The sequence below is a fragment of the Opisthocomus hoazin genome, chromosome 4 (genome assembly GCF_030867145.1).
Source record: "Opisthocomus hoazin isolate bOpiHoa1 chromosome 4, bOpiHoa1.hap1, whole genome shotgun sequence".
NCBI lineage: Eukaryota > Metazoa > Chordata > Aves > Opisthocomiformes > Opisthocomidae > Opisthocomus > Opisthocomus hoazin.
The window spans coordinates 42,342,686-42,370,512 of record NC_134417.1 but is presented as its reverse complement, the minus strand read 5'-3'; the positions used below and the strand labels follow the sequence as shown (position 1 = coordinate 42,370,512).

General features: G+C 42.2%; 1 protein-coding gene across 23 annotated transcripts in view; it reads left to right on the top strand.

Moving 5' to 3' along the window:
• The window catches only part of ARPP21 (cAMP regulated phosphoprotein 21), a 255,713-nt gene extending 228,143 nt beyond the window's left edge, over nucleotides 1-27,570 (top strand). For all 23 annotated transcript variants that reach the window (XM_075418775.1, XM_075418768.1, XM_075418770.1 and 20 more), the window contains 2 exons: nucleotides 25,429-25,580; nucleotides 26,739-27,570. In XM_075418775.1, the coding sequence (XP_075274890.1) occupies nucleotides 25,429-25,580; nucleotides 26,739-26,996 (410 nt within the window). In that variant the 3' untranslated portion in view covers nucleotides 26,997-27,570. The remainder of the gene's footprint in view (nucleotides 1-25,428; nucleotides 25,581-26,738) is intronic.
• Nucleotides 27,571-27,827: the final 257 nt, after the last annotated feature.

The window sequence follows — 27,827 nt, the reverse complement described above, 5'->3', positions numbered from 1 at the left end:
TTCTACTCGGTCCTGATTATTATGTTACATGAGTTTACAGTGGTGTTTGAAATGCATTAGGCAGCTCATTTGTGCTGTAATATGGCCTATTGTGTAAATATAGAATGATATGGTTTATTGGAGAAACAGGTGTGGGCACGTGGAAATACAGTTTGCCTCGGAGAGTTGTTTCTAATTGACTAGTAACATATGCTGTTTCTGAGTAGGCCATAATTAATCAGCAAGAACGCTTTTCCTGAGTTTCCTCCTGTAAGTGAACAGACTCAGCACATCCCTCAAGTAGAAATTGAGAAAATGAGGGGGGAAAAAGCCTGAGTCTCCAGTGAGCAAAGTAGTTGTATTTCTGTGAAGCTATCCTAGCAGAGCGCTTTGAGTGATCGCAACATGGGCTTTGAAAAGAAATCCTGAATTTCTCATTTCTCATAGGTTTGTTAAAGTTTTTGTACATTTCTGGTGGCTGCTGCATGTCAAGAAGGCACCTGAGGTGGGTCAAGAAGAATGATGGCACAAAAAAAATGAGCTGGTAAACCAAAAACCTTTCTCTGACCCCCCCCTGCTCTTCTTTTTGTTACATTGTGGTGTACAAGTACATGGGTGGTTAATGTAACGGCTCTAATCATGCCAAGCTCACTATGCACAAAAGTGAATGTCTAAAACTGCTGTTGAATATCCATTTTACAGCAGCGTTGTTACAGTATTTTCAAAATCTTTAGGTCTGGAGATGTTTAAACTAGAGGTGAAACAAGTGATAAACCTGCTTTTGTAATACATTGTAGCAGCCTGAAAATGTCAGTAAGTTTTGATCATCAGAAATGTGATGTAGCTGGATTTTTGTGTCTACTGTGTTGGTGACAGACCTGTCACGCTGAGAGGTAGGACTTCACCGTGCACACTGCTGGTGATAGAACAGCTGTGGGTGCTGGTAGCTCTGCAGTACAGGTGGGTTTTTTTTTTTTTTCAGACTCTGCTTTAGTATATTCAAGAATATCTCATTTATCTTCTTGTTCAGCAATTTGGGAATGTTATTTATTTTTAGTCAAAGGACTCCCAGCTATCTGTTGTTTAGTGCAAGGTCCACAGAGCTTACTGGTTAGAGAAGGTTAGTTGCAGGGAAGGCAGAGCTTCCTGGATGTGGGAAAGAGGGAGATGTTTGGGTGTCCGCTACAGGAATCATCCCTCAGAAAAGCACCTGCTTTATTTGCAAGACTTGACTTCTCTTCAAAAATCTCAGGACCTAGCTTTTTGGAATGAAACCCAGAAGTCCAGTAGTTAGGTGAGGTCATGTATATAATTTCATAGTTGGGTTGTGCTGTAAATGAGCAAAAGCCATAATGTTCCAAACTGTTGTTCAATTCCTTAGGTCAAGGTTGTGTGTCGTGTCTTTCCAGTGGTTTTGAAACTAGACATAATTTTATATTCATTTTCCAAGAATGCCCATGAGTTGCTTAAGAAACTGCTCTAGTCTTGCTGCACAGTGGAAGTACTAAAAGCACTCTTTCAGGATTCAGCATATCAGCTGAATTTTTACCTTTGCTCAAAAGAGTGGCTATGCAAGCATTTTCTATTGCTTTCTGCTGTCTAAAGGAGGAAAGGAATAATAAGAAGATACTGAATCTGTCCTTTTTCAAACATTGTTTCTCTAAACACCTGCACTTCTACAACTCGCTGTATCTGTCATACTAGAAACACACCCTGTGGGCCACTGGTGTCCTTGGGAAGAATTGTGTTGGTCCCGAGAGCTGCCCCTTGCTGCAAGAATATTGAGGACTGCTACTACCAGCAGCTCAATCTTGTTTAAAAAGTACTTAAGATTTTTTTTTTTCTTGGAAACAATTTTGTGAGTTTGAGAGCAGTCACTGTGTGATAGAAGGAAAGGTGAAATAGATAAGGCTTATTGAAATTTGTCCCCCAGTTTGAGTGCTTTCATGTGAAAACCTGCTGTCTCCTTTGACTTGTCCTTTTATCCCCTGCAGTGGAGCTGTAGCCACTGAAGTGCATACCTACATCCATTCTTGTTCGGGTAATCATTTCAGGGATATGTGGCCCATCTTGCTCAGTAGGACCTGCTTACGTGTTTAAAATGTTTTCCTGTAGAAGGATTTTTTTTTTTCCTTATCTGAGGCAAAAGCATGAGCAAAACTGAGCAATACTGCTTCCTAAGGGACAGCAGATTTCCGTTCTGATCCCAACTGACCAGCAGATCATTTCTTAAGATCTTCAACACCCATGCTTTTGGATGACCCCAAGACCAGAGAAGTTTGTGTGGAGCTTTTTTTCCCCATTTATTTTTCAGTATGCTCTGTGTCAATCTGTTTCTTTCCAAAGATGAACATCCTTCCTATGATTAACAAAAGCCCCACATGTGTGACTAATGAATATGAGGAGAATGTGTGTAGGCAGGTATGTTCTTCCTCATACAATTAAACAAGGAGGAAAGAAAGCTTGTGGCTTCAAGTGCCAGCTTACCCCAGGGCAGGAGGTTAACATTTGACAAGACGACTGCCCTTGCAAGGTGTCCCAGCAAAAGCAGATGCAGATTTCATCGAGGCTTGATCTTTTGAAATTCACTTTGCCTACTCAGCATACTTCTCATGGGGTTTTTCCCACAGCTCACAAAAGATCCATCTGGAGAAGACTGCTAGCGAAGTATACCGATTCATCTGTGTGCTTGAATGTCTAGACCGGTGTAAGGGCTGAGGTAAAGTCTTTGTAAGCTGTCATTCTCAAAACCATTCTGAAGTCCTCCTGTGGTTCGCAGCGTTGGAAATATGAAGATGAGAAATTCTGCTGGAGGGGACTTCAGCAATTTGTGGGGCAAATTCTGTTGCAGTATTATTAGGTAATTAAATACTGTATCTCATTCATCTATACCTAAATCGCTGGAATTAAGGTTGTAGGGGCTACTTTTGTGTTGTCTTTTTCTGATTTCTGAATATTAAGCCATGCCACCCCAGTGCTCTCTGAGGCCATACGGACACAAATGCATCGACCTATGTTCCTGTTTTAAAAAGCTAGAAGCGTGACCCCTTCAGGCAATGCAGCTGTCACCAAGCAGTGACAAATTTCTCACAGTTTTCGGTGCTCAACTTTCATTTCAGGGACCTGCTTGTCTCTGTACAGATGTCTGTGTGTGGTTTGCTCCAGATTTATTTCTCGAGCTTTTTCTTACAGTTCATGCATCCCTAGCTACAGGAATAATTCCAGTTCCCTGCTGGAGGGTCCTTTGGTAGTGAAACTGCTGTAATCACACTGTGGAAGAGTAGAGCTGGTGTGAAAGGAGCTTTAAGGGGGTATGGGACTTCTCTTCAGATCTTAACTTTCTGCTGGCGTGACCTGCCATTGGGGATACGTGCACCTGCACAGACCAGCCTGCACCACCAGATTTCTCATTTGTATGGAGGGCTTGCGAGAGAACAGTAGTGTGTGACTAAAAAGTATGTAGGTTTTCCATCCTGGCCACTTAGGTCTGAAAAGCAGGTTATTATCTGCTGAGTTAGAATTGTATTCGTATTTTGGCAGTACGTGAAAATAGAGCCTTAACAAAGGTGTACCAGTTTTCCCTGCTTGAGCAATAATATTGATCCCAAAAAGATGGAAAAGCTTTTGTTTTCTTGTTACAAAAGATTGTTATATTGACAAAACAGAAACTGAAAAATTGAATGGAATATAAGGGGGAATTTAACTTTCATTTGAAGGGCAACGCTGCAGAAAGATGCTTTACAGTTATTAGGCTGTAGAAGCAGGTGAAAATATACTCTTAGCTTTTATACGGTATTTACCTTTTATGGCAGCTTTCCAGGACCACTGTCTTAGGCCTGGGAATCCTGATGCTGTTTTCCTTGGAGACCTAAGGAACCTGATATGTATGGAGCACTGGAATGGGTTGCCTACAGAGGCTGTGGATTCTTCTCTAGAGATATGCAAAACCCGCCTGGACGAGGTCCTGTGCAACCTGCCCTAGGTGACCCTGCTTTGGCAGGGGGATTGGACTAGATGATTCCCAGAGGTCCCTTCCAACCCTGAACATTCTGTGATTTCCAGTTTTCGTGTTATCTTGTTGTTTGTGTTGCCGTAGTTGCTAGAGCCCTCGAGTAGAGCCATGGCTAGGTATGACTGAACACCTAGTAAAAAGGAGAACTGGGGGGGGGGGGGGAAGCTCTGCCTTAGCAAGTTTCTGAGCAGTATGGAGAAACTGAGGAAAGGGAGACAGAACAAGGAGCAGATGGCAAGAGCAGAGACCATGTTCTTTTCTTTACTTCCATTTCCTTACAGTGGTGCTCTCTGTGTTTAGCCTTCTCCTTGCAAAGAAAGTTATGAAGTAATAAGTCCATCACACTCACTGTGTTGTCAGATGCTGGGTTTTGTTCTGTAATGAGATGTTGGAGGCCCAGGAGACCATCCTTGTTTTCCCTTTGGAAGAAAAATGAACTGCCACTGCAGCAGCGAGGCTGGCTGCTGTGGCTGGGGAGGTCGTGCAGCGTGGTGAACCTGGGAAGCTGTCAGAGGAGATGGAGACGGCGCAATAGTTTTCCGGTAAATTGGGCTCATCAAAGTTTGCACCCGCACGGAGAAGTTAACCTTCTGGGGAAATGTCCCAAACAATGTTTCGAAGACTGCAACATAGAACTGGGTGGTTGGGAAGGAGAGAGATTTGGAACCTGTTTAAGAGTAAATTTTCCAGGGAATAGGGGATAAGGTGAATGTTTTCTGGGTTAGAGGGTATGGGAGGAAAAGAAAGAGACATTTTCTGGTTGCTATTACTGCCCCAATTACTGGAATGCCGTGAGGATTATTTCATTGCTTCAGGACGACAGGTGATGGGGTACGGAAGGGTATTCTTACTTCTGCTGTTATTGAAACCAAGTCAGGGGCTATGGCGATTACTGCTGCCTCCTGCCCAGTTTGCAGTAGAGAGGGGAGAGTCCCTCACCTGCTCAGAGGTAAAGTGTAGCAGAATATTGCTACACTTTTGGTGAGGTAGAATTTGAGGGATGCTGCAAACACGCTCCTTTATTTAAGTAGCAAATGTAAATCTGAAGGGTATAGACAAGAGAAAGAAAGGGGTAGAGTGCCTTCCTTGTAACAGCTTAGATTTTGAAGTTGTTACTGAAGAAATAAAAATACTCTCGTTCTTCTCCCTTGCTCGAACAAATCTATTTCTGCCTTGTACTTCTATTAAGTGCTGTAAAAAAATCATAATTGCAGTGTACTAAACTAATTCTTTTACACTGCATTGAGCTTAAAATAATGTTGAATCCATATTTCCATTAGTGAGCAATGAAAAAACTATTAAGAATAACACTTAAAAGACAATCAATTCAATTCTTGCAAATGTTTCTAATGAAGAATGGTGCTGCAGAGTCATAAATAAATGGAAGTGATAGCCTGCACTGTGCTGTAGTATCTGTGCTACCCCGGATTTCGATTCAAGGAAAAAATGTTGTTTCTTCTGATCATTAGATTAGAGGTACAAAAATAGATAGAGGGTTCAAAAAGGTGCTGAGCAATTGTTTCCCACATGCTTTAGGGAAATTAGGAAAACAACTACTAAGTTTTGCCAGTTTTGCATCTTCTCCAAGTCTCTGTAGGGAAAGTGTTTAGCTAGCTTAATTTTAAAGTATCAATCTGTATAGGTGTTTTATGCCATATCAGTTAGTGTCACTGGGGCATTTTTCGCATGAAGACTGTAGTAATACAGAAACACTGTTCTCTCAGGCATTTACTGGCATAAACTCAAGAAATGGCCAAGTTCCTCTAAAATGTTACACGAACTCATTCTATGAGTGTGCAATATGTCTGAGGTCCTCAGGTTATACAGTAATGGGTATCATAGAAATAGATAGGTATTCATTATCACTTCCCAAGGGAGTGTTTTGGATTAAACAGAAGTTAAAAATATCCACCAGAAACAAACTCTTTGTTAAATGTGCTTAATCTTTTGGATATGAACTGATTACAATGTAATTGCTGATAAACTTCTTTCGATACCCAGCAAGATGTAACTGCTTTGACCAAGTCATTGATTTCTCTTGTTGCTCTTAATTTAGCAGCTGTACAGTCACAAAGATGTGGTTTCTAGTGTGTAAAAATGGGATGACTGTAATAGTTGGAGGCGGATACAGTTCGTTAAACTTTACCTGGTAATAAGAGGAGAAGTGTCTGCTGCATGGCACTCCATGGCCCTGTCCAGGGACACGTTCTCTTCAAAGGACAGCCTCTGAAATCCAGGTTGACTGTGAAATCAATCTTGGTTTACGCTTGTACATCAGAGGATAAAATTTAGTCCAAAGTGTCTTAAAATAAAAGGATTTTTCAGTATTTTTACAGTAGTAAAACCTTGCTGTGGGAGGAGACTTTGGCATCTGGGCTACTCTGAGCCATGGGAAGAGCCTGGCTCTTACTGCAGGTGCGAACTGGGATGACCAGTGAGCAAGCATGGCCAAGTTGCCATCCCATTCTGGGTATTAGCCCAGCTAAACCGTGGCAGCACCTGGGTCGCTTTACCAGTCCTGTCGAAGCCATGCAGCAGGCAGGCGCAGGCAAGGTCTATGGTGAGTTGACAGCCTGTAGGTTTGCAGCACATGGCTTGTTTCAAAGCCTGCAGCTTGGAAGCGAGAGGCAGTTATTTTCCAGCTTCCACTTAAAAGGTAGCATCTAAACTGTGACCTTCTGTGCCAAACTTTGTTCCAGAGCCAATTTGTGAACACTTTGTATGTCAACTTTAGCTGGGAAGTCCCAGCACTCTCACCCTCGTAACATTATCTTCCAAAAAGCCAACAAAAATACAGCTTTGATATGTTACTCTAGGTGCTCAGATGCTGTTGCATGTGAGGTATTATCGTGAAAACCACATTATCACAGTAATTCAGGGCCTTCGGGCATCTGATGTTGCCAATTGCTTTCGCTGCTTGCTGGTATGTAATTTATCACCGGTGTGGCCTACCCTGCTAAAATGCGCCCTTTGTGGGCAGAGGCAAAGCTAATATACTTTCAAAGTGTATTTGAATTGCTTCAATAAATCACTGCTGTCATTGTGAGCAGTTTTATCACTTGCGAGAACAATATGTTATCTTCATGCTTTATAGTCTTGATACTGTTCTGGACTGGTATTTGTGTAATTTCTGATATATCATAACTTATTTTATCAAACGAATTTGAGCAGCCCTGATTTTTTACTACTTTTATTTTTTTAGTGGAAACTTTGGCTTGATTTGTAAAGAGGACAGCACTTTTAAGGGATGTGTTTTATAGTAGTGATTTTTTATTATTAATGAGCTCAAAGAATACTTGCAGTTTTTTTTCAATTCATTCTTTTAAGCAGTTAGTGCAGCTGGCGTAGCTTTGTTTTGTAGCTCGTTTCCTCTCCTGCTCTGTGGTGCGGCAGGAAGAGTAGCTACACAGCCATCCGGGGCCGTGGAGTCTCTGCAGTGAGTAGGACAGCAGGGAGATGCAGGAGCCTCCCTGCCTCACGGAGTTTATTTACTATCTGTGCAGAATATCCACCAAAGTAATCAACTGTGTGGATTTAAAATAAAAAAACATCCCTAAATCTGGAAAGCAGTTGCAGACAAGCCTTCCTACCAGAAACCTGCAGGATGGCGTAACAGGGAAGTCACAAGTAGCTAATTGTGCCTAAGGCATTATTAATTCCTTCGTCTGGGAGTCCTCACCCTGAATCATAGAAAACAGCCGGGAGCACGAGTGGCATGAGGACTGTCAGAGCTGCGATGTGGAGCCCAGGCTCGGACACGCGCTGGGGAGAGGGAAGGCTGTGTCTCGGCAGGCAGACCCATTCTCCTGGGCAAGGACCAGCCATGCTCACTCCGTCTGCCTTCTCTCTCCCTGTCGCAGGCGCGTTGGGTGGTACTGCTCCCACCCGCCGGCTCAGCTGCCCCACCAGGCAGGTTCTTGGTCACATCACTGTGAGCTCTAGACAGACACAAGCTCATACATCGTATTTTTCTTCTCCTGCCACAGTGGTAGATCTGTTTATGGGCATGATCTGTGGCAGCTTCAGGACCTCGCTGTGACTTTGAAGCTCCTTGCCACAAGAGCCTCTCCTCAGCTCTCGTTTCTCAGGAATGCTCTGACATTAAATATGCTGTTTCCAGAAGAGCCAGTAAAATGTTCCCTTTTTATGGTCATGCCTAAAATACCAGTGAATATTTATGAACCAATTTGCCATGGCTTCTCCTGTGATGGGGAAAAAAGTGCTCTTCTGTTAATTGATGCAATAGCTCATTCCAGAATATGTGAACAAGGTCTATAAAGTAGTCAGTTTTTATAATTAGAAAATTATTTATTTGCAGCAGATATATTTGCTAAAATGTGAAGATTGTATTCATCTGTTTTTTAGTTTGAAGAAGTTATGCTAATTGTTTAAAATTGAACACTGCCTCTTCTGTAGGGAAAATTTATAGGTGTAGATTGCATTCCTTGTTGTGAGGAGATTTCCAAAGGTATGACTTACATTTGTCCTTTTTCAGTTACAGAAGTTAGTGTTTATTCTCAAGGTTTGCACTTGGAATGAGCAGTAGTTGCTAAAGAATATTCTGCAGATGTGTTTGCAGATCCTTTGATTTTCTCTTTTCAAAAACTTTAGCTGTGTAGACATTTTCAGCAGATTGGGTAGGCACATCAGCTACCACTTCAGAAATGCGTGTTGTATATTTTACATGGAGAGACATTTCTGGCAGCTGCTTTGCTGTTTGACTTTGAGCAGCACCAGAAGTACATGAAATCAGTTAACCAATCCAGACCACATAAACAAGAAACAAGTATTTTAGCCTAAGGTTGACGTGAATGGTGGTGCTGCATTAAATTCAGCGATTGCATGTATAGGAATGCATATATACCCCTGCCCACATGCATAGATCATTTCATAGGATCAGAGGAGCTGAGAATGGAGGATACTCCTGATTCTAGGACAGAGCATCAAGATACTTGCTCTTCCCACAGGAGACGTCTCTCCCACCACAGCTGAGCCTAGGGAGCTGGCAGTTGCATTTTAGGAAGCATTGCAAAGCCTTTGCAAACTCTTCCAAGTTAATTTCGAAATGCCCATTTCTGTTGGTTTGCTGGCAAATCTCTGATTTGCAGAGACCTGTAGTTAAGACTTGTGCTCTGTCAAATGGATCTTACTATGCCCTCTTCCTCACCTTCCTGACAGTACTGGCAGACTTCGGGCTCTGGGAATTCAGCCCTGGTCTTGCAGGTGCTGACAGAAAAAAAACCCCCATCTTTCTTGAATCAAAGTGGGGTTCTTCATCCAGCTGAAAATTTTGCAAAGCTCTGTATGCAACTCTTAGCAAATTCGGTACTTAAAGGTCTCTTCACATTGTATATTGGAGATCCATTGTTTTTCTATTGACTTTATCAATTGAGTATATAGCACTCTCAGCACTGCTGGATTTCAGAATGCCTCATGAGGAAGTCACTACTCGAAACCTTATTTTGCAGATGAGAAAACTAATATGCAGAAAGGAGAAGTAATGCAGTTGGGGTGTACTCTGTCCCAAGCAAGCAAAAAGCTATCAATATTTATGACATATGCAAGGAAGAAGTTCTGCTGCTGGCTCTCAAATCTACCTTGACCGCACACCGAGGCTGATCTTCAGTATTTATGCTGAGTTAAAGACTCCATATGTTTATGGTCTTTATTGTGTATTTTCCATAGCTCTGAACGCTTAGCTGGCATCGATCACAGGTTCAGACTTTGCAAATACCTTTGGCTATGAAGATTGTAAACACAACTTTGCTGGGGTTGCAAACTATCCTAAGTGTGCTGTGTGGCAGCAGATGCTCCATGGCAGCTCTGCCCCAGTGATTGCTGAGAGCAGACATCACCCTGGAGACACCTACAGCAGACAAAGCATAAATATTCTGGAGACTTTCCTACATTTGAATTTGTGCTATGCTTTGGTTTTTTGCTAATGAAAGTAAATTTTGCGTCATTTACAGTTGCATAGTTCTAGATACCGCAAGGGGAGATAAGGGGAAGAGGACTGATCTTACGGGTTTCGCAGTGCAGGTGTGCTTACAGCACTTCATAGATCAGCCTTCTCAGGCTGTTTTACTGGTTGGGTTAACCAAAATATCCTTGTGCAGCAAGAACACTGGACCAGCTGTAGTAGGCGTTTTCCAACTAGTGTGCTCTGCAGTGAAAGCTGGGGATGAGCAAGGGCAAAGAGAGGTTTATTTCCATGTGGCTGAATTAAACCCTGTTCTGGCCTGTTGACCACAGGCCTGATTCCAGGCTTGCTTGAGCCCACAGAAAAACTGCCATGAGCGTGAGCCCGTGTCCCAGGCCTGTTGGCCAACTCAGCAGAGAGAGTCAGGAGTCAATGTAGAAAACAAGCAGTCTCTTCTGAAGCCACCTCCATCCTCCCCCTCTCTTTTCTCTTTCTCTCGCTCTCTTCGGGCCAAGGTTTATTGGCACAGCTGTGCAGAAAAGCTTGCTGCTTGCTGCTGACAGTGTCTTATCTAGTCATTTATTTTGTGAATACACAAGGAACTTGTGTCTCCAGGTGTCAATGCTCTTGGTTTCAAAAGTGCCACTAAACCCTTTCTGGAAAAGGCAAAGGTGAAATTTTACATCCACCATGCGTTCCCCTTTTTTCCTTTTTAGAAAAATATAGTTCATGTTATTCTGCCCACCCAATGAAAGAGTTGAAAATACATTTGCCTGTGATATGGAGACAGGCATCCTTTGCAGATTTAGCTGCCTGATTTATCAAAAGAGTTTATAAAACTGTATGAATAAGTTATTTTGCAGATTCCTTGGCCAATTAAAATTAAAAAATTCTCAAATTCCTTTGAAATTAAATGATTCCCTCCTCCCGCCTTGGCAACCCAAAAGATAAAAGCTTTAAATTGCCTATGGACAATTAATGTGTTGCGTTTCATTTAAATTTTTTTTTAAATGTAAATCAAACAAAATTTTTGAAGTCTTAGAAATTGGTAGTGTTCTGTTTGGAGTGTCAGAAGGGAATGTTTTTACGTTTTCAGACATTTTTGGCGTTTGCTCATTTATTGCCTCCTTTGTAAGATGAGTAATTTGGGCAGAGGTGAAGCTAACCAGGCACTGGGGTGGCTGCATCTGTAGATTTTGCTGTTCGCCTCCTTCCAAGAAAAAGGTTTAGCTGGAAGATGCAGCCTGGTTTTAGTGCAGTAACCATATGTATTGCTTTTGTACCTGTGGCAGAGTTGCAGTCAGTGTTTGCATGTCTGCAGTGATACAGAATGGAGTGGCTGCCTAGAACAGGGACTGATACAAAGTACATAGCTTTATATTTACATGTCTTTTGTACTTTAGGGGTTGAAGAGGGCAACGGAAATAGAGATTCTTGATGAGAACAATTGCTTTAGTAGCAGAGAAGGCCTAACCTACTTTCTTTAACAGCTCTTTTTAATTAAGAGGACAAGAGGAGTATACTAGGGTCTACTGGTAAACTGGAAGAGTTTACTTGCAGAGTAAACATGACTGGGAGCGCTCTGTGCCTGTGCCACACAAGTGAAGTAGGTTAGACTCATCCCTGGTTGCTATTTGTTTTATTATTTTCCGGTGTCTCTTGGTATCTAGCCAATGCTTAGGCTAATGGCACTTTGATATAGGTACTTAAGTGTGCACTGGGCCATGTGTGAATACAGGCTCAGTCCCATTTCGCCCCGCTTTGCAGCTTGTGGATTAAGCAGAAGCTGTGCAAATGGAGAGTGATGAGAGATGATTTGATTGCATGTATTACAGGACTGGATTTTGTTGGAATGGGGCCTCTTTTTCCTTAGGTTGATTGCTGCCTGCCTGGTCAAGTTTCTCAGAAGCCTTTTAAAGGATGCTAAGAATATACTGTGAATAAATGTGTCAGTATCTCTCCCATTGGAGATCCACTCCTTCAAGGGGCTGAGTTCTCTGGCTTCAGTCCGGAAGTATACTCAAGCATGTAAATCATTGCTCTGAAATCAAGAAATCAGCTTATATTCGTAAAAGTTAGGCGAATGCTTAAGGGCTCTGCTGTATAGGGGCCAGAGTAATCACTGTGTTGCAGGCAAGCACTCCTAATACAGCACAAAGCCAGCTAAAGTGATAGCTAACCACAGTAGTCTTTGAATTACATTCTGCATGGGCGCACTTGGAAGAGATGAGATTTTTGCAGTTGGACCCATATGGGCAGACATATGCTCCACCAAAGTCCTGTTGGCCTCAGTATCGTCCTTGTGTCTGTTTGTATCTAGCTGGAGGATGTAGCCCATAACTTGCTGTGCCCTTATGTTATGGGTAAATAAACAAGCACAAGTCCTTTTGCTCGGTGGTTTGATACGTTAACCTACACGTGTACACAGAAGCAGTGGGGAGGAAGGATGCCGTCAGGTGGTGGCCGTGCCTTTGTTGCAGATGGTGTTTACAGTTGGTGGTGTGTTTATGGAAACACACCTTGAGGCTGAGCTGCAAGAGAAAGCCCAGCTTGCGAGGGTGAGAAGCATAGATCGTTAGTGAGAATTTATGCTGCTAGCAGTAATTTACCTGATTCTGCCTCAGTAAAATGCAGCACGGTACGGTCAGCCATGCATCACCAGCACACCACAGCCTTCCTCCAGTACGCAGGATCTGGGCAGGAGCCTGTACCTGAAGCTGCATGGAAGCAAACAGTGTGGCAGAAGCAGTGAGAGCACATGGACCATCATCTCTGTGACTCTGCTGATGAGCAGCAGCCTGCCCGAGGACTCCCTGCAGTTCTGCTGTTTTTCTCTGGGCAAGTTATTTCTCCTGGGTGCTTATTTTTCCATCTCCACCTGTCTTTTCTATTCAAGAATGTGCCATCTTCAGTGCATGGACTGCAGCTATTCCTTGAAATTTGCACAGTAGCTGGCATGGTGGAGGTTCACCCTGGGCTTGTGCTTGCAGATGTCTCAGCAATACCAAGAGCTAAGTTACAGATCAATACATGGAAGATTAAGAGTTTGTTTGCTCAGACTTGTTGTTACTTATCTGGGGGCAACCTAGAAAATCAAACTAGGGTGACGTAGAGATGAACCTGCTGAAATTCAGTGAATCTGTGGGTTCACAGCTTGCATGGAAAATCTGATCCTGCTGGTTTTGTATTTGCTGTTTTTTTGGGATCACACAATTTTGCTTGGGTGGCTGGCTGTCCCTTTGCACACATTTCTTAAAGATTTGCTAACAAAAAAAAAGGATATTGCAAATAATTGTTATGCTATGGCCAAGAACTGTTTTATAAACCCAGATACAGGTACACATAGGGAGTATTATCATAGAATCATAGAATGGTGTGGGTTGGAAGGGACCTTAAAGATCATCTGGTTCCAACCCCCCTGCCGTGAGCAGGGACATCTTCCACCAGACCAGGTTGCTCAGAGCTCCATCCAACCTGGCCTTGAACACTGCCAGGGAGGGGGCATCCACAACTTCTCTGGGCAACCTGTGCCAGTGCCTCACCACCCTCATGATGAAGAATTTCTTCCTATATCTAATCTAAATCTGCCCTCTTTTAGTTAACAGCCGTTCCCCCTTGTCCTATGACTACACACCCTTGTGAAAAGTCCCTCTCCATCCTTCCTGTAGGCCCCTTCAGGTACTGGAAGGCTGCTCTAAGGTCACCCCGGAGGAGCTGTTCATCTTATGAGCTATGTTGACTTGACCATATGAGCTTCCAGCCTGCTTTGCTTTGCATTTAGCATAGAGCAGTTGTGCACAGTCAATTTGTGTAGTCCAGCTGATGATCAGTAACTTGGTCATTTATTGTTACCTTCTGGTGTCTTGAGCCCTGTCACTCATGTCTGCAGGTACTTCTGACTGGAAATAACAGCTGCAAGTCTGCTGTCCTTGGAAAAGGCAGGCTCATTATACTCAGTGGGGAAAATGATATTGCCACCTGACTCAGGTGAAGAAATTGTTCCAATGCAATCATGAAGAAAAAATCTCTCTAGCAGACTATCTTGAGTTGATGTTACTGGACTGTTTTCATTATTTATACGAGCTCTCCTGGGGGCAGCCCTGTGCTGGACCGCTGCGTCACACAATCTGGAGCTGTCGCGTGCCCTGCATCCCAATATTACAGCGGGTGGTTAGGTTAGAGCTCAGTGGTTGCAATGAACAGACTGTTATTTAATTTTTTTAGCTATCTATTTTATCTGATATTCGTTTCTACTGATACAGATACATGTGTGTGTACATGTATGCATACCAAGAGTTAAGTTAGTGCCAATTTTTTTTAATGAGGATGTGAATTTATATCAAGTGTAAGTTTGTGTGAGCTACAGTATTGACATTCTTGCCCCGAACTACAGGAAGTTACCATTTTGCATGAAGGATATTTCCATGTGAAAAGGAATACTTTTGTAACAAATGTTACATTTTTGCAGTTCTGCAAAGTACCATTTTCTGGGTAGACAGATGAGAAGAGAGCGGTGTGTTCTTCAGTCTTCAGCCAAAGCTATTGTTTTGGGTTTTTTTCCTGAAAATAATAGTGATAAAATAGTTAATCATATGCTTAATTCCTTCACATTTCACTGTAAGTCTTAGCTTCAAAGCAAATTCAGTTTTCCTGCAAGAATCTATGTATGCTTTGTCTCTGAATTCAGCAGAATCCCAAACATAATGTTATGTAGTCATTCTAAATGAAGACCGTCTATAAGGTTTTGCTGGCAAAGGCATCTCTAGATGCCACTTTTCAATGTGAGGCAAGACCTACAGCACATCATATGCCAAAGGAGTCTTACTATCAATACTAATGGGTATTTATATTGGTGTTTTAGTTGTATGTTAGGTATACAAAAATCCCATAAAGAGCAATTGCAGCAGACTACAGCAGTGTAACAGTCTATGGCCATAATAGGTAGATTTGCATCTGTTTTGGTCTGTAAGCAGTACAACACACAAATTCTCCAGAATGATCTGTTGTCCTGCCTGTGGGGCTGCGTTGACGCCCATTAACATCAGTGGGACTGGCAGGCAGGGGCTGAGAGCAGAAGGATTATACTTGCTTTTTCCCTAGTGCTATTGGGGACCTCCTTGATGTCTCAAGAACTGTGCACCAGCTTGCAGTATGTGCCTTCAGTGGCTTAGCTCTGTGGGGTTGAGAAGCCTTCACCTCTCTCAGAATGATGTTTTCTGGGTCCTGCAGTCCCTCCCTGCAGACACCTCAGCTATTTTTGTATATCTACACTGCTCCGGTGTAAACCCTTGCTCATCATGATGGCCAAAGAGAAATCCTTTCCAAAGCCAGTCTCCCCAAAGCTGTCGAGCCTGTTCATGTGACTCTGTGGATTAACTGAGTTCAAAAGCATAAAATACTTTCCTCCTCTCTCTCTACATCACCTGTGTAATTTGCTGGCTGAGTGACTTTTCTTTTTTTTTCTTTTTCTTTGGTCTCCAATAAAATGTAGAGGCTTCAGATTGCCAAAACAGCTGCACATGCTTTGTCTGGGTTAATGCATTTAAGTCAGGCTCCAGGGTCTGGGTAAGTGCCAAGATCCTGGATCAGCTGCTTTACCGGAATTATGCTGCTGTAATGGAGCCTTGCATTATTGTGTTGCAATTATTTTGGCTTGCAGCTGGCTGTTCCCTCTATATTTTTACTGAAGTGAGATAAAAGGATTTTGTCTTAAAAATAGAATTTTCTTTTCTGAATCTTACAGAAGCTTTGAGTTACATACTGTGTCTGTAAGAGGTGCCCCTCCATTTATCTTTCGATTCATCTTTGAGGAGAAGAGCAAATAATTTTTGTCATAGTTTTTGAAGAACAGTAACAGTGCTGAACAGTCTCAAAACACAAAATAAAAGTGTATTGAAAAGGGAATAAAATAGGTGATTAAAGTGTCATATAATAACATGGTTTTAGGTTCTCAGCAAGAACAGGTTTATTTTCAGCATCAAGCCACTTACTAGTAGCAAGTTGTTCTTAAAGCTGTCCCTTTAATTTGGAAATCCTTTGTGTAGAGAAGCAGAAGGACAGATCCAGATTTTAAACTGAAGAAAAACATTTCCCCAGCCTTGAATCTCCAGTATTTTTATCCATTGCAGCTCTTTTTGATGCCTATTTGTATACCTTTCTTGCCAAATAACAGCATTCTCTGGTTCTCCGGTTGATAACAAAAAGTAAACTGAATGCAGTCGTTTATCTTTGAACTGTTCAACTGTGCCCTTCTGCATGTTCTTGTTAATAATGCCAGGTCTCCCAGGAGCGCTCTCACGCAATTTTATCACATAAGCTTTTTGTTTGACCTTACCTGCTGTTCCCCTGGAACATGGAGGGGAAGAAAAAGCCAAAATGCCAGCCTGCCTTAATTAAAATTTTAGTCTCGGAAGGTGTTACATTATGTGATTTCATTAGGTATATAATGAAAGTATTTAATAATTCCTCTTATTTGTCTGGGCCTTTTTACTTGGTAGTGAGGTCACTGAGTTTTAAAACAACTCTTTTAAGGTACAGGAAAGTAACCGATGCGTCAGTATGCATCTCTAAGTGATTCATAAATTCATTGTATCTGTGATTTTGCATGTTTGCCCTAAAGGTAGTTGCTTAGATGATGAAGTAGAACTCTAAATAACAGTTGAGTGCTCTTTGCGAAAACATTTTTCCCCCATGGGGCAGCGAGCATGCATATAAATGGTTTTTAAAAAGTTATGCTATCCCTTGTTTCCAGCAGTTGGAACTTGGCATCATAGAAAAAGGGTAAAAGAAAATGTAATGGATATTTCTTTGACATATAAAAATCTCTAAATCTCACGTGTGATATGCAGTGCTGCTTTCATCATTTCTCATTGGCATAATCTAAAACACCGTTACGGGAGACTCTCTTCCCCCCAGACGAGGCCATTTGTTTTACGCAAAGACTATTCTTGAGGAAAAGCCTGCACACAAAGGTCTCACTCTTAGCTTTTGTAAACGTGTACCTTATTCCAGTTTATATAGGACAAGCAGAGTTAAAAAATAGATTTGTGAGGCCCTGAGCCTGCCCATCTTTTGAACTGGAAGGGTTTGTATTGCGAGGGGAGTTGTGTTATTCCCCCTATTTTTTTTCCCATTTTGTTAACAGCTGAGAAGTGCCCCCAGTTGTCATTGTTGTCTTGCATAGCACATGAAACTATCCGTGCTTCAAATGCTCTGTGCTTTGGGTTTCTTCCAGCCCCTGGGGTTGCAAAACAAGTAAAACCAGATTTCATACAGCTTTTTGAGGAAGAATAAACGAAGAGGACAAGGAAGGGCAGTTCAGCTAGGTAAGACAAATCCTGCTCTAGCAGTTGGACAGAACTAGCCAGATTAGGGATTTCAGAGCTGTCACACAAAACATTTCTTGTGTATCAGAGTATTTTTATCAGCAGTTTTTACCAAATCCAACAAATAATACAAAATTGCAGCAAATACCCAAATTTGATGTCGTCATCGTCTTCTGAAGCTGCATGAAGCTATTTGTGCTATTGATTTTGTGGGCTTTGTAGCTTTGTAAACCAGAGTGAAAGAGGGGTGTGGAAGACAGACAAGTTGTCTTCTAACCAGTATTTTACTTCTTACTCTTGTGATAATAAATCTTACTGGCTCGTATCCCTGATGCATATACATCTTGCTGAGTTCTTTAATGCAGCTGAATACAGCTCCTTCTCTGTGGGTCTGCCAGCAAACGTGGCTGTTGATCTGTTACCAGGTTCCTTAAGCATGGATGTGCTCTTAGCAAAGCTCTTAGCAAAGGTCAAATTTAGGGACCAGGGAGCTACAATTCTGGCAGCAATTATGTGTCGAAACTCTAAGTTCAAAATCCTGCAGTTTTAGAACCCCAGCTCAGCAGAGAATTACTCGAGTCACTGTCGTTGTAATCACTTTAGGAATATATTTATCCTGTTATGTGTTTTCAGTGAATGTAACTGGAGTGCCATTATCTAAACATTGTTTAGATCTCGCACAACTTGAAAGAATTGATGTCATCAGTTTTAAATTTTGAAAACAAAACTAGTAGAATACCCCATGCTTTCCCTTGCAAGCTGTACTGCTGGAGTGGGGTGTGATTTTACCTGAAATGAAAGAAGCCGAACTGTAAGTCACCGAGGTGAAAAGGCTTCTCTTGTTTGTGAGTCTCTGAGCCTGCGAAATGCCGTGGGGAAGGAAGTCTGCGTGCTGCTGTGGTTTTGGGCACATGCGCTGCTGTATGTGTTACAAACCACATCATACCTTCAAGTTACCTGTTGCTTCTTAAGACTCTTTTATTTCAGGCATGGATATCCTTGTTTCTTCCTTCGTAAGTGTGTGAAAACTAGGTAAAATAATTGCATGGTCTTATGTTTTGAGGGGCAAGGGATGGATTTTTAGCATTAAGCTATTACTTATCTGTCCTTTTAGCTCACATCGTATCCGGTTCACACCCATAAATCATCTGTGATGTTTTCAAGTGGAACACAAAGCCCGAATAACTTACTAGGTCAAGACATTTTTATGTGTATTGCAGAGAGAAAGCAGACACAGTAGGGGTGGATTGATCAATTGCAGCAGATTTGGTTTGCAGCATGCCTTGGATTTTAGATCCAAGCTTAAGCTACAAAATTATTTACAAAGTGTTTTGGATTCCAGCTGCACAAGATGCAGTTTAAATCTTCAGACTTACACAGAAAATGACGTGCCAGCAGGGAGACATCGATTAGTGTGTCTTCTGTGGGAGTCTTCCAAACTGCAGGCACTTTGGGGTGAGGCTAAAATCAAAATCAGCTTAAATTTATAGCTTAATTTTATGTTTTCGCTGAGACTTGTAGTCCATCATAGTGGTGAAATTGGCCAGGCAGTGACCAGATACATAATGAAAGAAACCCCCCGATCTCCTCAGCAGCCACCCAAATCTAAGGCATAAAGCTTGGATGTGAGAAGCCAGTCTGAGCACACCACCTTGGAGCAGCACTTCTCTAGAGTGAGCGGTATATGGGGAGATTGTGTAGCTAGTAATTACGATGTTCATGTGGGACGTGAAACATCTGGTTGCAATCCAGTACCTCAGTGTCTCATGTGAGGCAAGGAGCTTTGGCAGGAGGGACTGACGTACCCCTGTAGCAGGGATGGCTTTGTTCTGGCTGCTCGAAGCCCCTTGCCTCAAATGCCTGCTCTCAGTTGTGCTGGGAAGGGATTTCAGTATGCACCTCCCACAGCTTGGCCAACTGTGCTAAACGTAAGGTTCCCCAACCTGGCTTCCTTCCCTCGTATTTTACAGATAATGTTTAGGGTCTGTGTGAGAATCAAAAGATGCTTTGTGTCAAGACACAGTGTTTGATCTTGCCGATCTGCTTGCTTCATTTTTTTTTTTTCTTCCTTTCAGTTTTGAAAGTACTTTGGGATGGACCTGCTCAGAACGTTTGGCAAAGAAGTGAGCTGCCAAAAATTTTACCAAACTTACTGATGTGTGCATGACTAAATTGTAGTTTTACAATGACATTTTTTCTTCTCTGATTGGTAACTTATCATGGGTGTTGTAAGTTTCTATGATCATAGAGTAAAAGCTACATCCAGACACTTTAATACTTTACCTGTAGCTTATTCTAAAAAGAAAGGAGAACATAGCCTAGCAAAATTATGGGAATAGATACCGAACATAGTCTTCAACCTGCAAAACCTACTGAGTACTACTCCAGCCAGGGCAAAGTAAACTAAAATAGGCCAGAAATAGCCCTTAGGATATCCACCATGCACAGGTGAACTCTCTGCTTGTGGAGTGAATTGAGTGTCATTGCCAGTATGTGATCAAAGGGAAGAGAGACTGGGAAGAGGATCCTGTCTCACATGCAAAAGATGAGTCCTTTTCCTTGAAAGATAGGAAGAGTGTTAAGAGCTAACTGGCTAACATTTTCATAAGTATTTCAAGTCTGGAGCATGTAATTTAATGCTCTTAATAATACTGGACACAGAGCACACTCTAATCATATCTTTATTCCCAGAACTTCTTATTAAACTGATGGATATCTTCTAGCAAGCTGTCCATCCTCGTTATAGAGGTTTTGGTGATAGCGAATGTTCTTCCTCTCTGGGTAAATTGCCCCCTTGTTAATTGTAGGGTCTGTTGAAACTTCGAATTTTATTTCTAATCTGAACAGTTCTAGGTTTTTCTTCCAACCATGTAATTCTATTATGCCGTTTTATATTCTGTTCAAGAACTATCTACCAGCAGATACATCTTCATCTTTTGAATAAATGGAGCAGAGTGAGCTCATTAGGTGTCCCAGGAAGGGGAGCACTTTCTGACCTTGCATCATTTTTTGTAGCTCTCTTCTCAGCCCTTAGCAGTTTTGTGGAGTCTTCTGCAGATGTAAGCCCTGGTGGTGAGCACAGCTCTTGGGACTGGGTGTGGAATCTGCTGTTCCACTGTTTTCGGTATGTTGCAGGGCATTCTCTTGCGTCTGCACCCAAAAGCGGCGCTCACTTTTCCGTGGGAGCTCAAAGTCAATCTCTTCCTGGTGCTCCTGGTGGCAGTTGCAGCAGAGGCTGAGCTGGTCTGCACAGGGCACCAGAAGGGCACTGCAGCAGTTGCAGAGCGGGCAGGAGCATGACCCCATCTGTGTAACATTGCACCCAGCCCAGTTAGCCCTGCTGAGGTTTCCCTTTTGAATTTCTTCTGGGCTTTGCTTGCCTAAGCCTCTGCAGTGAGTTGCCAAGGCACCTGCATTTTGGGTGTGCTGGTGGCAACAGCTTGGCTTCTCCCAGCGCTACACAGAGTGAAGTGGGAACGGATGAGTTCTCAAATCACGTCAAAACCGCTGTGAATGTGTGCATTTGCATCTGGTGGGCTTAGATGCAAGGACTCTCTTCAAGTGGTAAAAGTACGATAAGAGTACAATAGGATTTTGCAGTTCAGGGACTCTGCCAGACTGCTGGACTCACCAACCGAAGTGCTGATCACTCTTTACCTGGAGGGCTGATACACATATTACAAAGCTATCTTGCTAATATATGCTTCAAATCTAAAATGAGTAATGAAACAGGCCCTCCAAACATGGATGTGTGCTGAGGCCAGCAGAGCACCAAAAGCACTTTAATTACAGCTCAGTGACGTTTCTGACAGAGGTGCACGACCACTGCATTTTGCCTTTTGAGCTCCATAGCCTCATTAAGAAATTAAAACATTTGTGGGTCTGTCGTGCAGCCTTTGTCCCTCTGGGATGTTTAAGTTAGCTGACTGTCAGCGCAGTGATGCAGGCTTGTAAAAGTTCAGAGAATTACCTTGATGGTATGACGGCCTCTTCCATTTCAACTGCAATCCAAGGCTCCTTTCTCCTCTGGGGCATTCATCAAAATTCTGTGCACGATTTGTTCCTCTGGTTGTTTAACAATGTGTCTCATGTTTGCCCTGATTTTAAAAATCCTCCGTTGTAGCAGAGATAACATAGAGCAGGATGATATAATTGCAGTAAAGAGGCCCTGGAGCTTGCAGTAATAGGATGGTTCATCTGATGTGTGCTGCCATTAGAAAATAACCCATGTATGTATGTTCTCAGGGGACAGTAAAGAGGCTTTTAAGGATTACACTTTATGTAGTATGAAAGCTAATGAGCAAAAGAGCAAGTATGAAGACAGCTATTGCTGCAGAAAGCGTGGTGCCACTTTGTGTTCTCCCTTGTTTCCTGACACCTGTGTAGCTCCATAGCATCCATCTCTGCCCAGCAGTGCATCGCTTTGCGTGCACTGCAGTTGGTTCCCAAGACTTTTGAGAACACTGTATTATTTTCATTTCACTGAAAAATAGGTAGCATGTCAAAAGCATGGCAGAGCTGAGTTGAGGATTGAAACTGCTGTGCGTACAAAAGAAATAATTTTAGGGGAATAGCAATCTCTGATAGTCGATGCCCTCAAAAACAAAAAAAAAGAAAAAAGAAAGATGTGCTGGAATGATATAGTTTCATGAATGTTGCTGAAAGGTTGTTAGGACTGTTAATTATGCAGAGTCTCAGTTCTCCCATCTCAATTCTTTTCCTGGCCAGTGCACGAAAGCATATGAAGACAGCAACACACATTAAACACCGAAGGATCCGTTTCAAAGTTACATGGCATGCAGAGTCAGAGTTGCAAAGTTTGGGCTGTGGAGGTGGAAAATTCAGAGCAGGTGGTTTTTGATACTGAAAACTTCTTGTTCGAATGGATTGGCACATAGAGTGCCAATTCCTTCCCCTTGCATTTGTGCAGAAACAGAAGCCATCTAGCAGAACAGATTTAGGATTCTTTGCTTTTTCACAGCATTTTCCTCTTGCTTAGAGAGCTTCATGTAGATAAAGAAATTTATTGACCTTTTTATAGTCTGTACCCTCTCTGCGCTATCGTAGTATATTTTTTTTACCACTTCAGGTTTTTATGTTCAATGGAATGTGTGAACTTGCATCTTTCTTCATATATTTAACATAGTAAAGGGTCGGACTTTGCTATCAGGTAAAGGGAAGTGGCTTCACTCGAGCTGTGGAGCCTCGGAGGGCAAGCAGGGTTTTGACCAAATGCTCTGCTGGGGTTCTGCAGCAAGGTTTGACATCCATAACTTCATTATATTCCAAAGGGTGTTAACAATAATTTAAAGAATATTAAGTGAGGAAGAGATGACAGCCAGCATCTTTACAAGGACACAAGCCAGTAACCTTCTTAAGCATCCCTGCTTCCACCCACAATTCAAGGGAGCTCGTGGTCAAGAGACTGCAGTACCTCTTTCTGGGCCAAAGAAGTGACTGAATTTCCCTTAACAGCAAAGAAGGTTCAGGAGACAACATGATCAGATTCTCACGTTAATTCCTGTCTCATCTCATCACACTGGAAGTGTGTTAAGAGTGCATGTGAAGTATTTTTTCTGCTTCTAGTGAGGCCACTCTGTGTGATCAGAGCCTGGTAAATGGCTTGCAGAGGGAGTAAGAAAGAGGTCTTCTTCTGACTCCCAGGGGTGTAAGCAGGACTCTGCGCATCGGGACAGAAGTGAGGGGTACACATGCCCTATGGGCAGGAGAACTTGCTGAAGTCCTGTGAAGAGTAATAAGACTGTTAAAATAATAATCCATAACCTAGTGGACATCAGTTCTTAACCCATGCCCTTTTTGTATTCCTGCACCTAAAATGTGGAGTAGTTGTGCCATGTACTAAGCAGTGTTTGCTCATACAGAGGAGATTTTCAGGATAGAGTTACGTGTTATTGTAATACCTCCAAGAGATGATGGCTACATGTTCATCAGCCAAAGGGTAGATACTTAGTCGTTTCCGTACCTTTTTGTTTCAGTTTGATAGCCATGTTTGTATTGGGCAATAAATTTGTCGTATTTGTAGACTATGGAACACAAAGCTGAGGCGAAGAGACAGCTGTATGTTCAAACATACAGCAGAGTATCAGCAGTAGTCTTGACTAAAGTAAAGGCAACGCGATTATATTTGCTAGAGATAACAGAAGGGTTCTCTGCTTGATCCCAGTGCTGTCTGTCTGGCTGACTGGCTGCAGAGCACCAGTCTACCACCATGTGCGAGTGCATCACGGTCCAACTTTGTGAGCCCAGATCAGGTGTTTGACTGCATTCCCCAACTTGGCATCACTTGATCCCTGGTCCACCATCAATCTACCACTCATTACAACATCTGGGACTTACTTTGACAGCCACAAGTGACATGAGATGAATTATCTGTTGCTGCTTCTGCTGTCAGTTGACTCTTCTCTGCTTAAACTTTCAGTCTTGCAAATACCAGAATAGTAGTGCTAAATATTTTATTTCTTTCCTTTGTCCCCCTCCCCCCAATAATTGGTATATGGGAGCAGAAGAGGACTTGCAATTTTAGTATTGCTGTATAAGCCTTCTGTAAACTCAGTTACAGCACTTCTGATGTTGGTAATTTTTGTGACTAAAAAATATGCTGACGCTGTGTTTGTGCATAGGAAAAGAGCAGATTTGAATGTATAATAATCCGGTGCATTTGGGAGATGTTTGATGCTATATCCCAGCCAAGTTAATCACTCATGGCATTAAATTTTTTATTTTGCTTGGTTGACTGGAGACATTAATCTCATATCTGTGGAAAGGCATCTTTAATGCCAAAAAATTGATCAGAGATACCTGATGTTTCTCTGCCATCAGGAAAGATTTTGAAGGAAAGCTATCAGTTGACAATAGGCCAGCAGAAACAGAGGCATTTGTTACTTTATTTTTCTTACATAAAGAAATACCCAGGTGATGATTTCCAATTCGTGAAGTATATTGAACCGTGTACTGTATTCATGAATATAGATTGAGCAGACGTGACACACATTTTTTATATAAAAGTAACACAGCATTGCTCCTTCTGATAATTCTGCTTTGCCTGAAATATGCTTATTCTGAGAACATCACTACAGAGTTAATAGTGCACTGCATAACTGCATGTTAAAAAATACAAGTGCTAAAGGACACAGAATGTCTGAAGGAGAAAATGTGCATAGATTTATAACGACTGTGGCTGGCTGCATTTCTCAAGGACAGGATCTTTCTGCATCTTCCTTTCTTTTTGCATTTTTTCTGTAAAATCCTTCATCTCCAAATAGTAGCATCACCCAGCCAGCCCACTTCCATCCGACAAGGCTTGTTCTCAGGCTGGATGGTGCTGCTGCCAAACAGCGCACCGCTTGCACTTCGCTTCCCATCCACACTTCTGCCTCATTAGCAGCTTTGTGTGCCAGATCATCCAGACTTTGCCCATTTCTCAGTCAGTCCTAGAGGAGCCGTCCCAGCAGAAAACCTGCAGTGTTGTGGGGACTTTGAACACGGAGCCAATCGCAGGTTGAAACAGAAGCATCAACTTCTCATCCCTGTTCAGTCACTGGTGTGTCAGCAGTGTTCCCACCTAGCAACGGGAAGGACCAGACACTCACTAATTGATGATTTTTTCTCTTCTGCCAAACACAAAACTAGTAGGGTGGAATATGACCCTTAATATGCTCTAATTATATAAAAAGCCTTGCAAGTAGGAGCCAGTGTGTATATAGATGTTCTTGATTAAACGAAGCCTTCTTTGTTTGCATTGTGCTAGGGAGCTGCATTACAAGAAAGGTAAGAGGTAAAATAAGGAGTGTGACCTGAAGGAAAACTACCAGATTAGACTGTGAAGGCCACATGCTGGTGTCCTTGAAGCTGGTGAGACTTTTGCCTCTGAGAAGCCAGTAATACCTGGTGTCTGTTCAGGGCTTTACAATCCTGTGTTGCAGTCAGGCATCCCTCGAGGTGGTCTCTGCCACGGGGCTGGAGAACATGAGGAAAGCATGCTGCCGCTCATGTTAGGCTGTCAGGGCTGTCAACTCATAGCATTTGTTTATTCCTCTTTGGTTTTCACTTCTAGCAGTGCTTCTGTTGACAAACACGGGAAGAAATGATGGGATGATTTGCTGTTCCTCAGAACAGTTTTAATTTTGCCCCTACAAGTGACAGGATATTTGAAGACGTCTTTCTCTTTCCAGGTTACCAGCCTGTCCTGCCGAATCAGCAGCAGGGGTTCCAGGGTCTCATGGGAATGCAGCAGCCGCCCCAAAGCCAGAACCTGATGAATAATCAACAGGGAAATCAGGTGCAAGGCATGATGGTGCAGTATCCAGCCATGTCGTCTTATCAGGTACTTGGGAGGCATACAGAAAGATGGCTTTTCTTAGAGGGTGCTTAGCTGAATGAAGTTTTTGTATCACAGAAAGGTCTTTATTACTTCATTAGGACAGTGTGTGGCAGGAGGCCTTCTAATAAATACACTTGTAAGTCAGATTGGTTTCTTCCCTTCCTGTTTACATATTCTTAGTACTCCCGGTTTTCATTCTGAATTGGGAATACTTCAAATGAACTATTTATTACAGCCTGCAGTGCGAGTGAAATGTTACAAAGCATGAAAGAATTATACTTTTTCCTGTGAAGAAAACAAATTTAAAAAAATAAAGTACAGAATATTGTTCGTTTTTTTTGCCAATGCATTATTTTTTTTCCTGTAATGAAGTTGAGGGCTTTGCCTGATGCAGTTAAAAATTACTCATCTGTGGAGACTCCTGCCAAGGATCTCACCATGTCTTCTATAACAAGCTGTAGCCAGATAGATTTTTGTTTATTGGATTTTGGGGAGAGGGACGTGGCTTGGTTTTTACTAAGTCCCTAAGTGACCCAGACATATTTCCCTAACTTTATACCTGGATTCTGTGAGAGATGCCAAGAACCTGTGAGAGCCTGTGAGGTGGCCTGTGCTCATGTTTCTTGCTGGTCCCTCTGGAAAGTTAAGAAACTGAATGACATCTAATTCATTTTAGTAGTTTTCACTGATTGAGCAGCCATTCATCTTTTCCCTTGGCTTCTCTGAACACGCTACAGTAACCCAGACTGAAATGGGGGAATTGCTTGTGGGTAAAATTTTACCCTTGCATTATCAGAATTACTATACTGAAAGTCTATTTTAAAGGTTAATCATCAGGTTAAAGGTTTAGACCTTTTAGATGGTGTAAATATACCAGGGGTGAGTCTTCTGCTTGCACTGATGCCGGTAATCCACGCTGAGCTATATTACGACGGAGCTGCTTACTAGACTCAGGAGCAGAGAGATTCGTCCTTAACCTTTCTCCAGCAAAGGAAGATCCTCAGGGGTGAGAACAGTTCTAGCAGCAGAGAATGACACAATTTGGCAGAATGTATTGTATGCTCAAATTCGGGTAGAAGGAAGATAGAAACGCTTGGGACCTACGTTAATTTGTTCACTAATTACTATTTTTTTCCTACGTGTTTCCGTATTTCTACCTAGGTGCCAATGACCCAGGGTTCTCAAGGATTGCCGCAACAATCGTATCAACAACCAATCATGCTACCTAATCAATCAGGTCAAGGAACACTTACAGCCACTGGAATGCCTGTCTACTGTAATGTCATACCTCCTGCCCCACAGAACAACCTACGGTTGATTGCCCCACACTGCCCCTCCAGTAACGTTCCAGTTATTTCTGCCAGCTGCAGGACAAACTGTGCGAGCATTAACAGTGCAGGGTGGCAGGTCAAGTACTGACACTGTGGCTTAGTGTGGATGTACGAGGATAGCGGTGCATTATTTGACAAATAACTCATGGCCTTCAAATGAAGAGGAACACAATAGGATGATCAGTTGAGGACGTAAGAACTGACTATGCTCAAGTGATTTGCTGCTGGAAAAACCTGTAAAAAAAAAAAAAAATAAAATAAATTTTGAAAAAAATAAAATGTTTGCTGGTTAATGGTGCATATTTTTGTCATGTCTGCTAGGTATGCCTTTATAGCTTAGCTAGTGACATGAATTCATTGAGGTAAGATTTTTTCCTACCACTGAACACCACTGTGTAGATTGTAATATCCCTGATTCGGATTAGTTTTGTACTTCGTGTTGAGTTTGTGAAGCTAAAAGTATTTAAAAATATAATAAAATCACATTGTACCAAAGGTGTAATGGAAATGAAAAAAACGAAAAACAAACAAACAAAAGAATTACTGAATGGAAGGAATAATTTATATACACTATAGAGTTTTTTTATGGATATATACTGTATTGTAGTGCTTAATCACAATAAAGCTATTTGACCTCATGGAGAAAGGTCATGTTTCTACCACCTGCTTGGTCTCCTCTCTGTTTCTGAGTGAGTGAACTTCTCTTTGGTTCTGCATTGTCCTGTTTTAGGTGAAGCTAAGGGGGGAATGATGCTTAACGGGCTTGTGGGAGTTTGCTGAGAAGGCAATATACCTGTGTTTTAGCGTGCAGTACAGTAGCAGCTAAGGCCACTTAGAAGTTGTAGTGTAGACACCCAGAAAGTGTTCAATGAATGATGTGCCAGATCGTCTGAAACTAAGTCTGTGCTTTTCCGGTCCT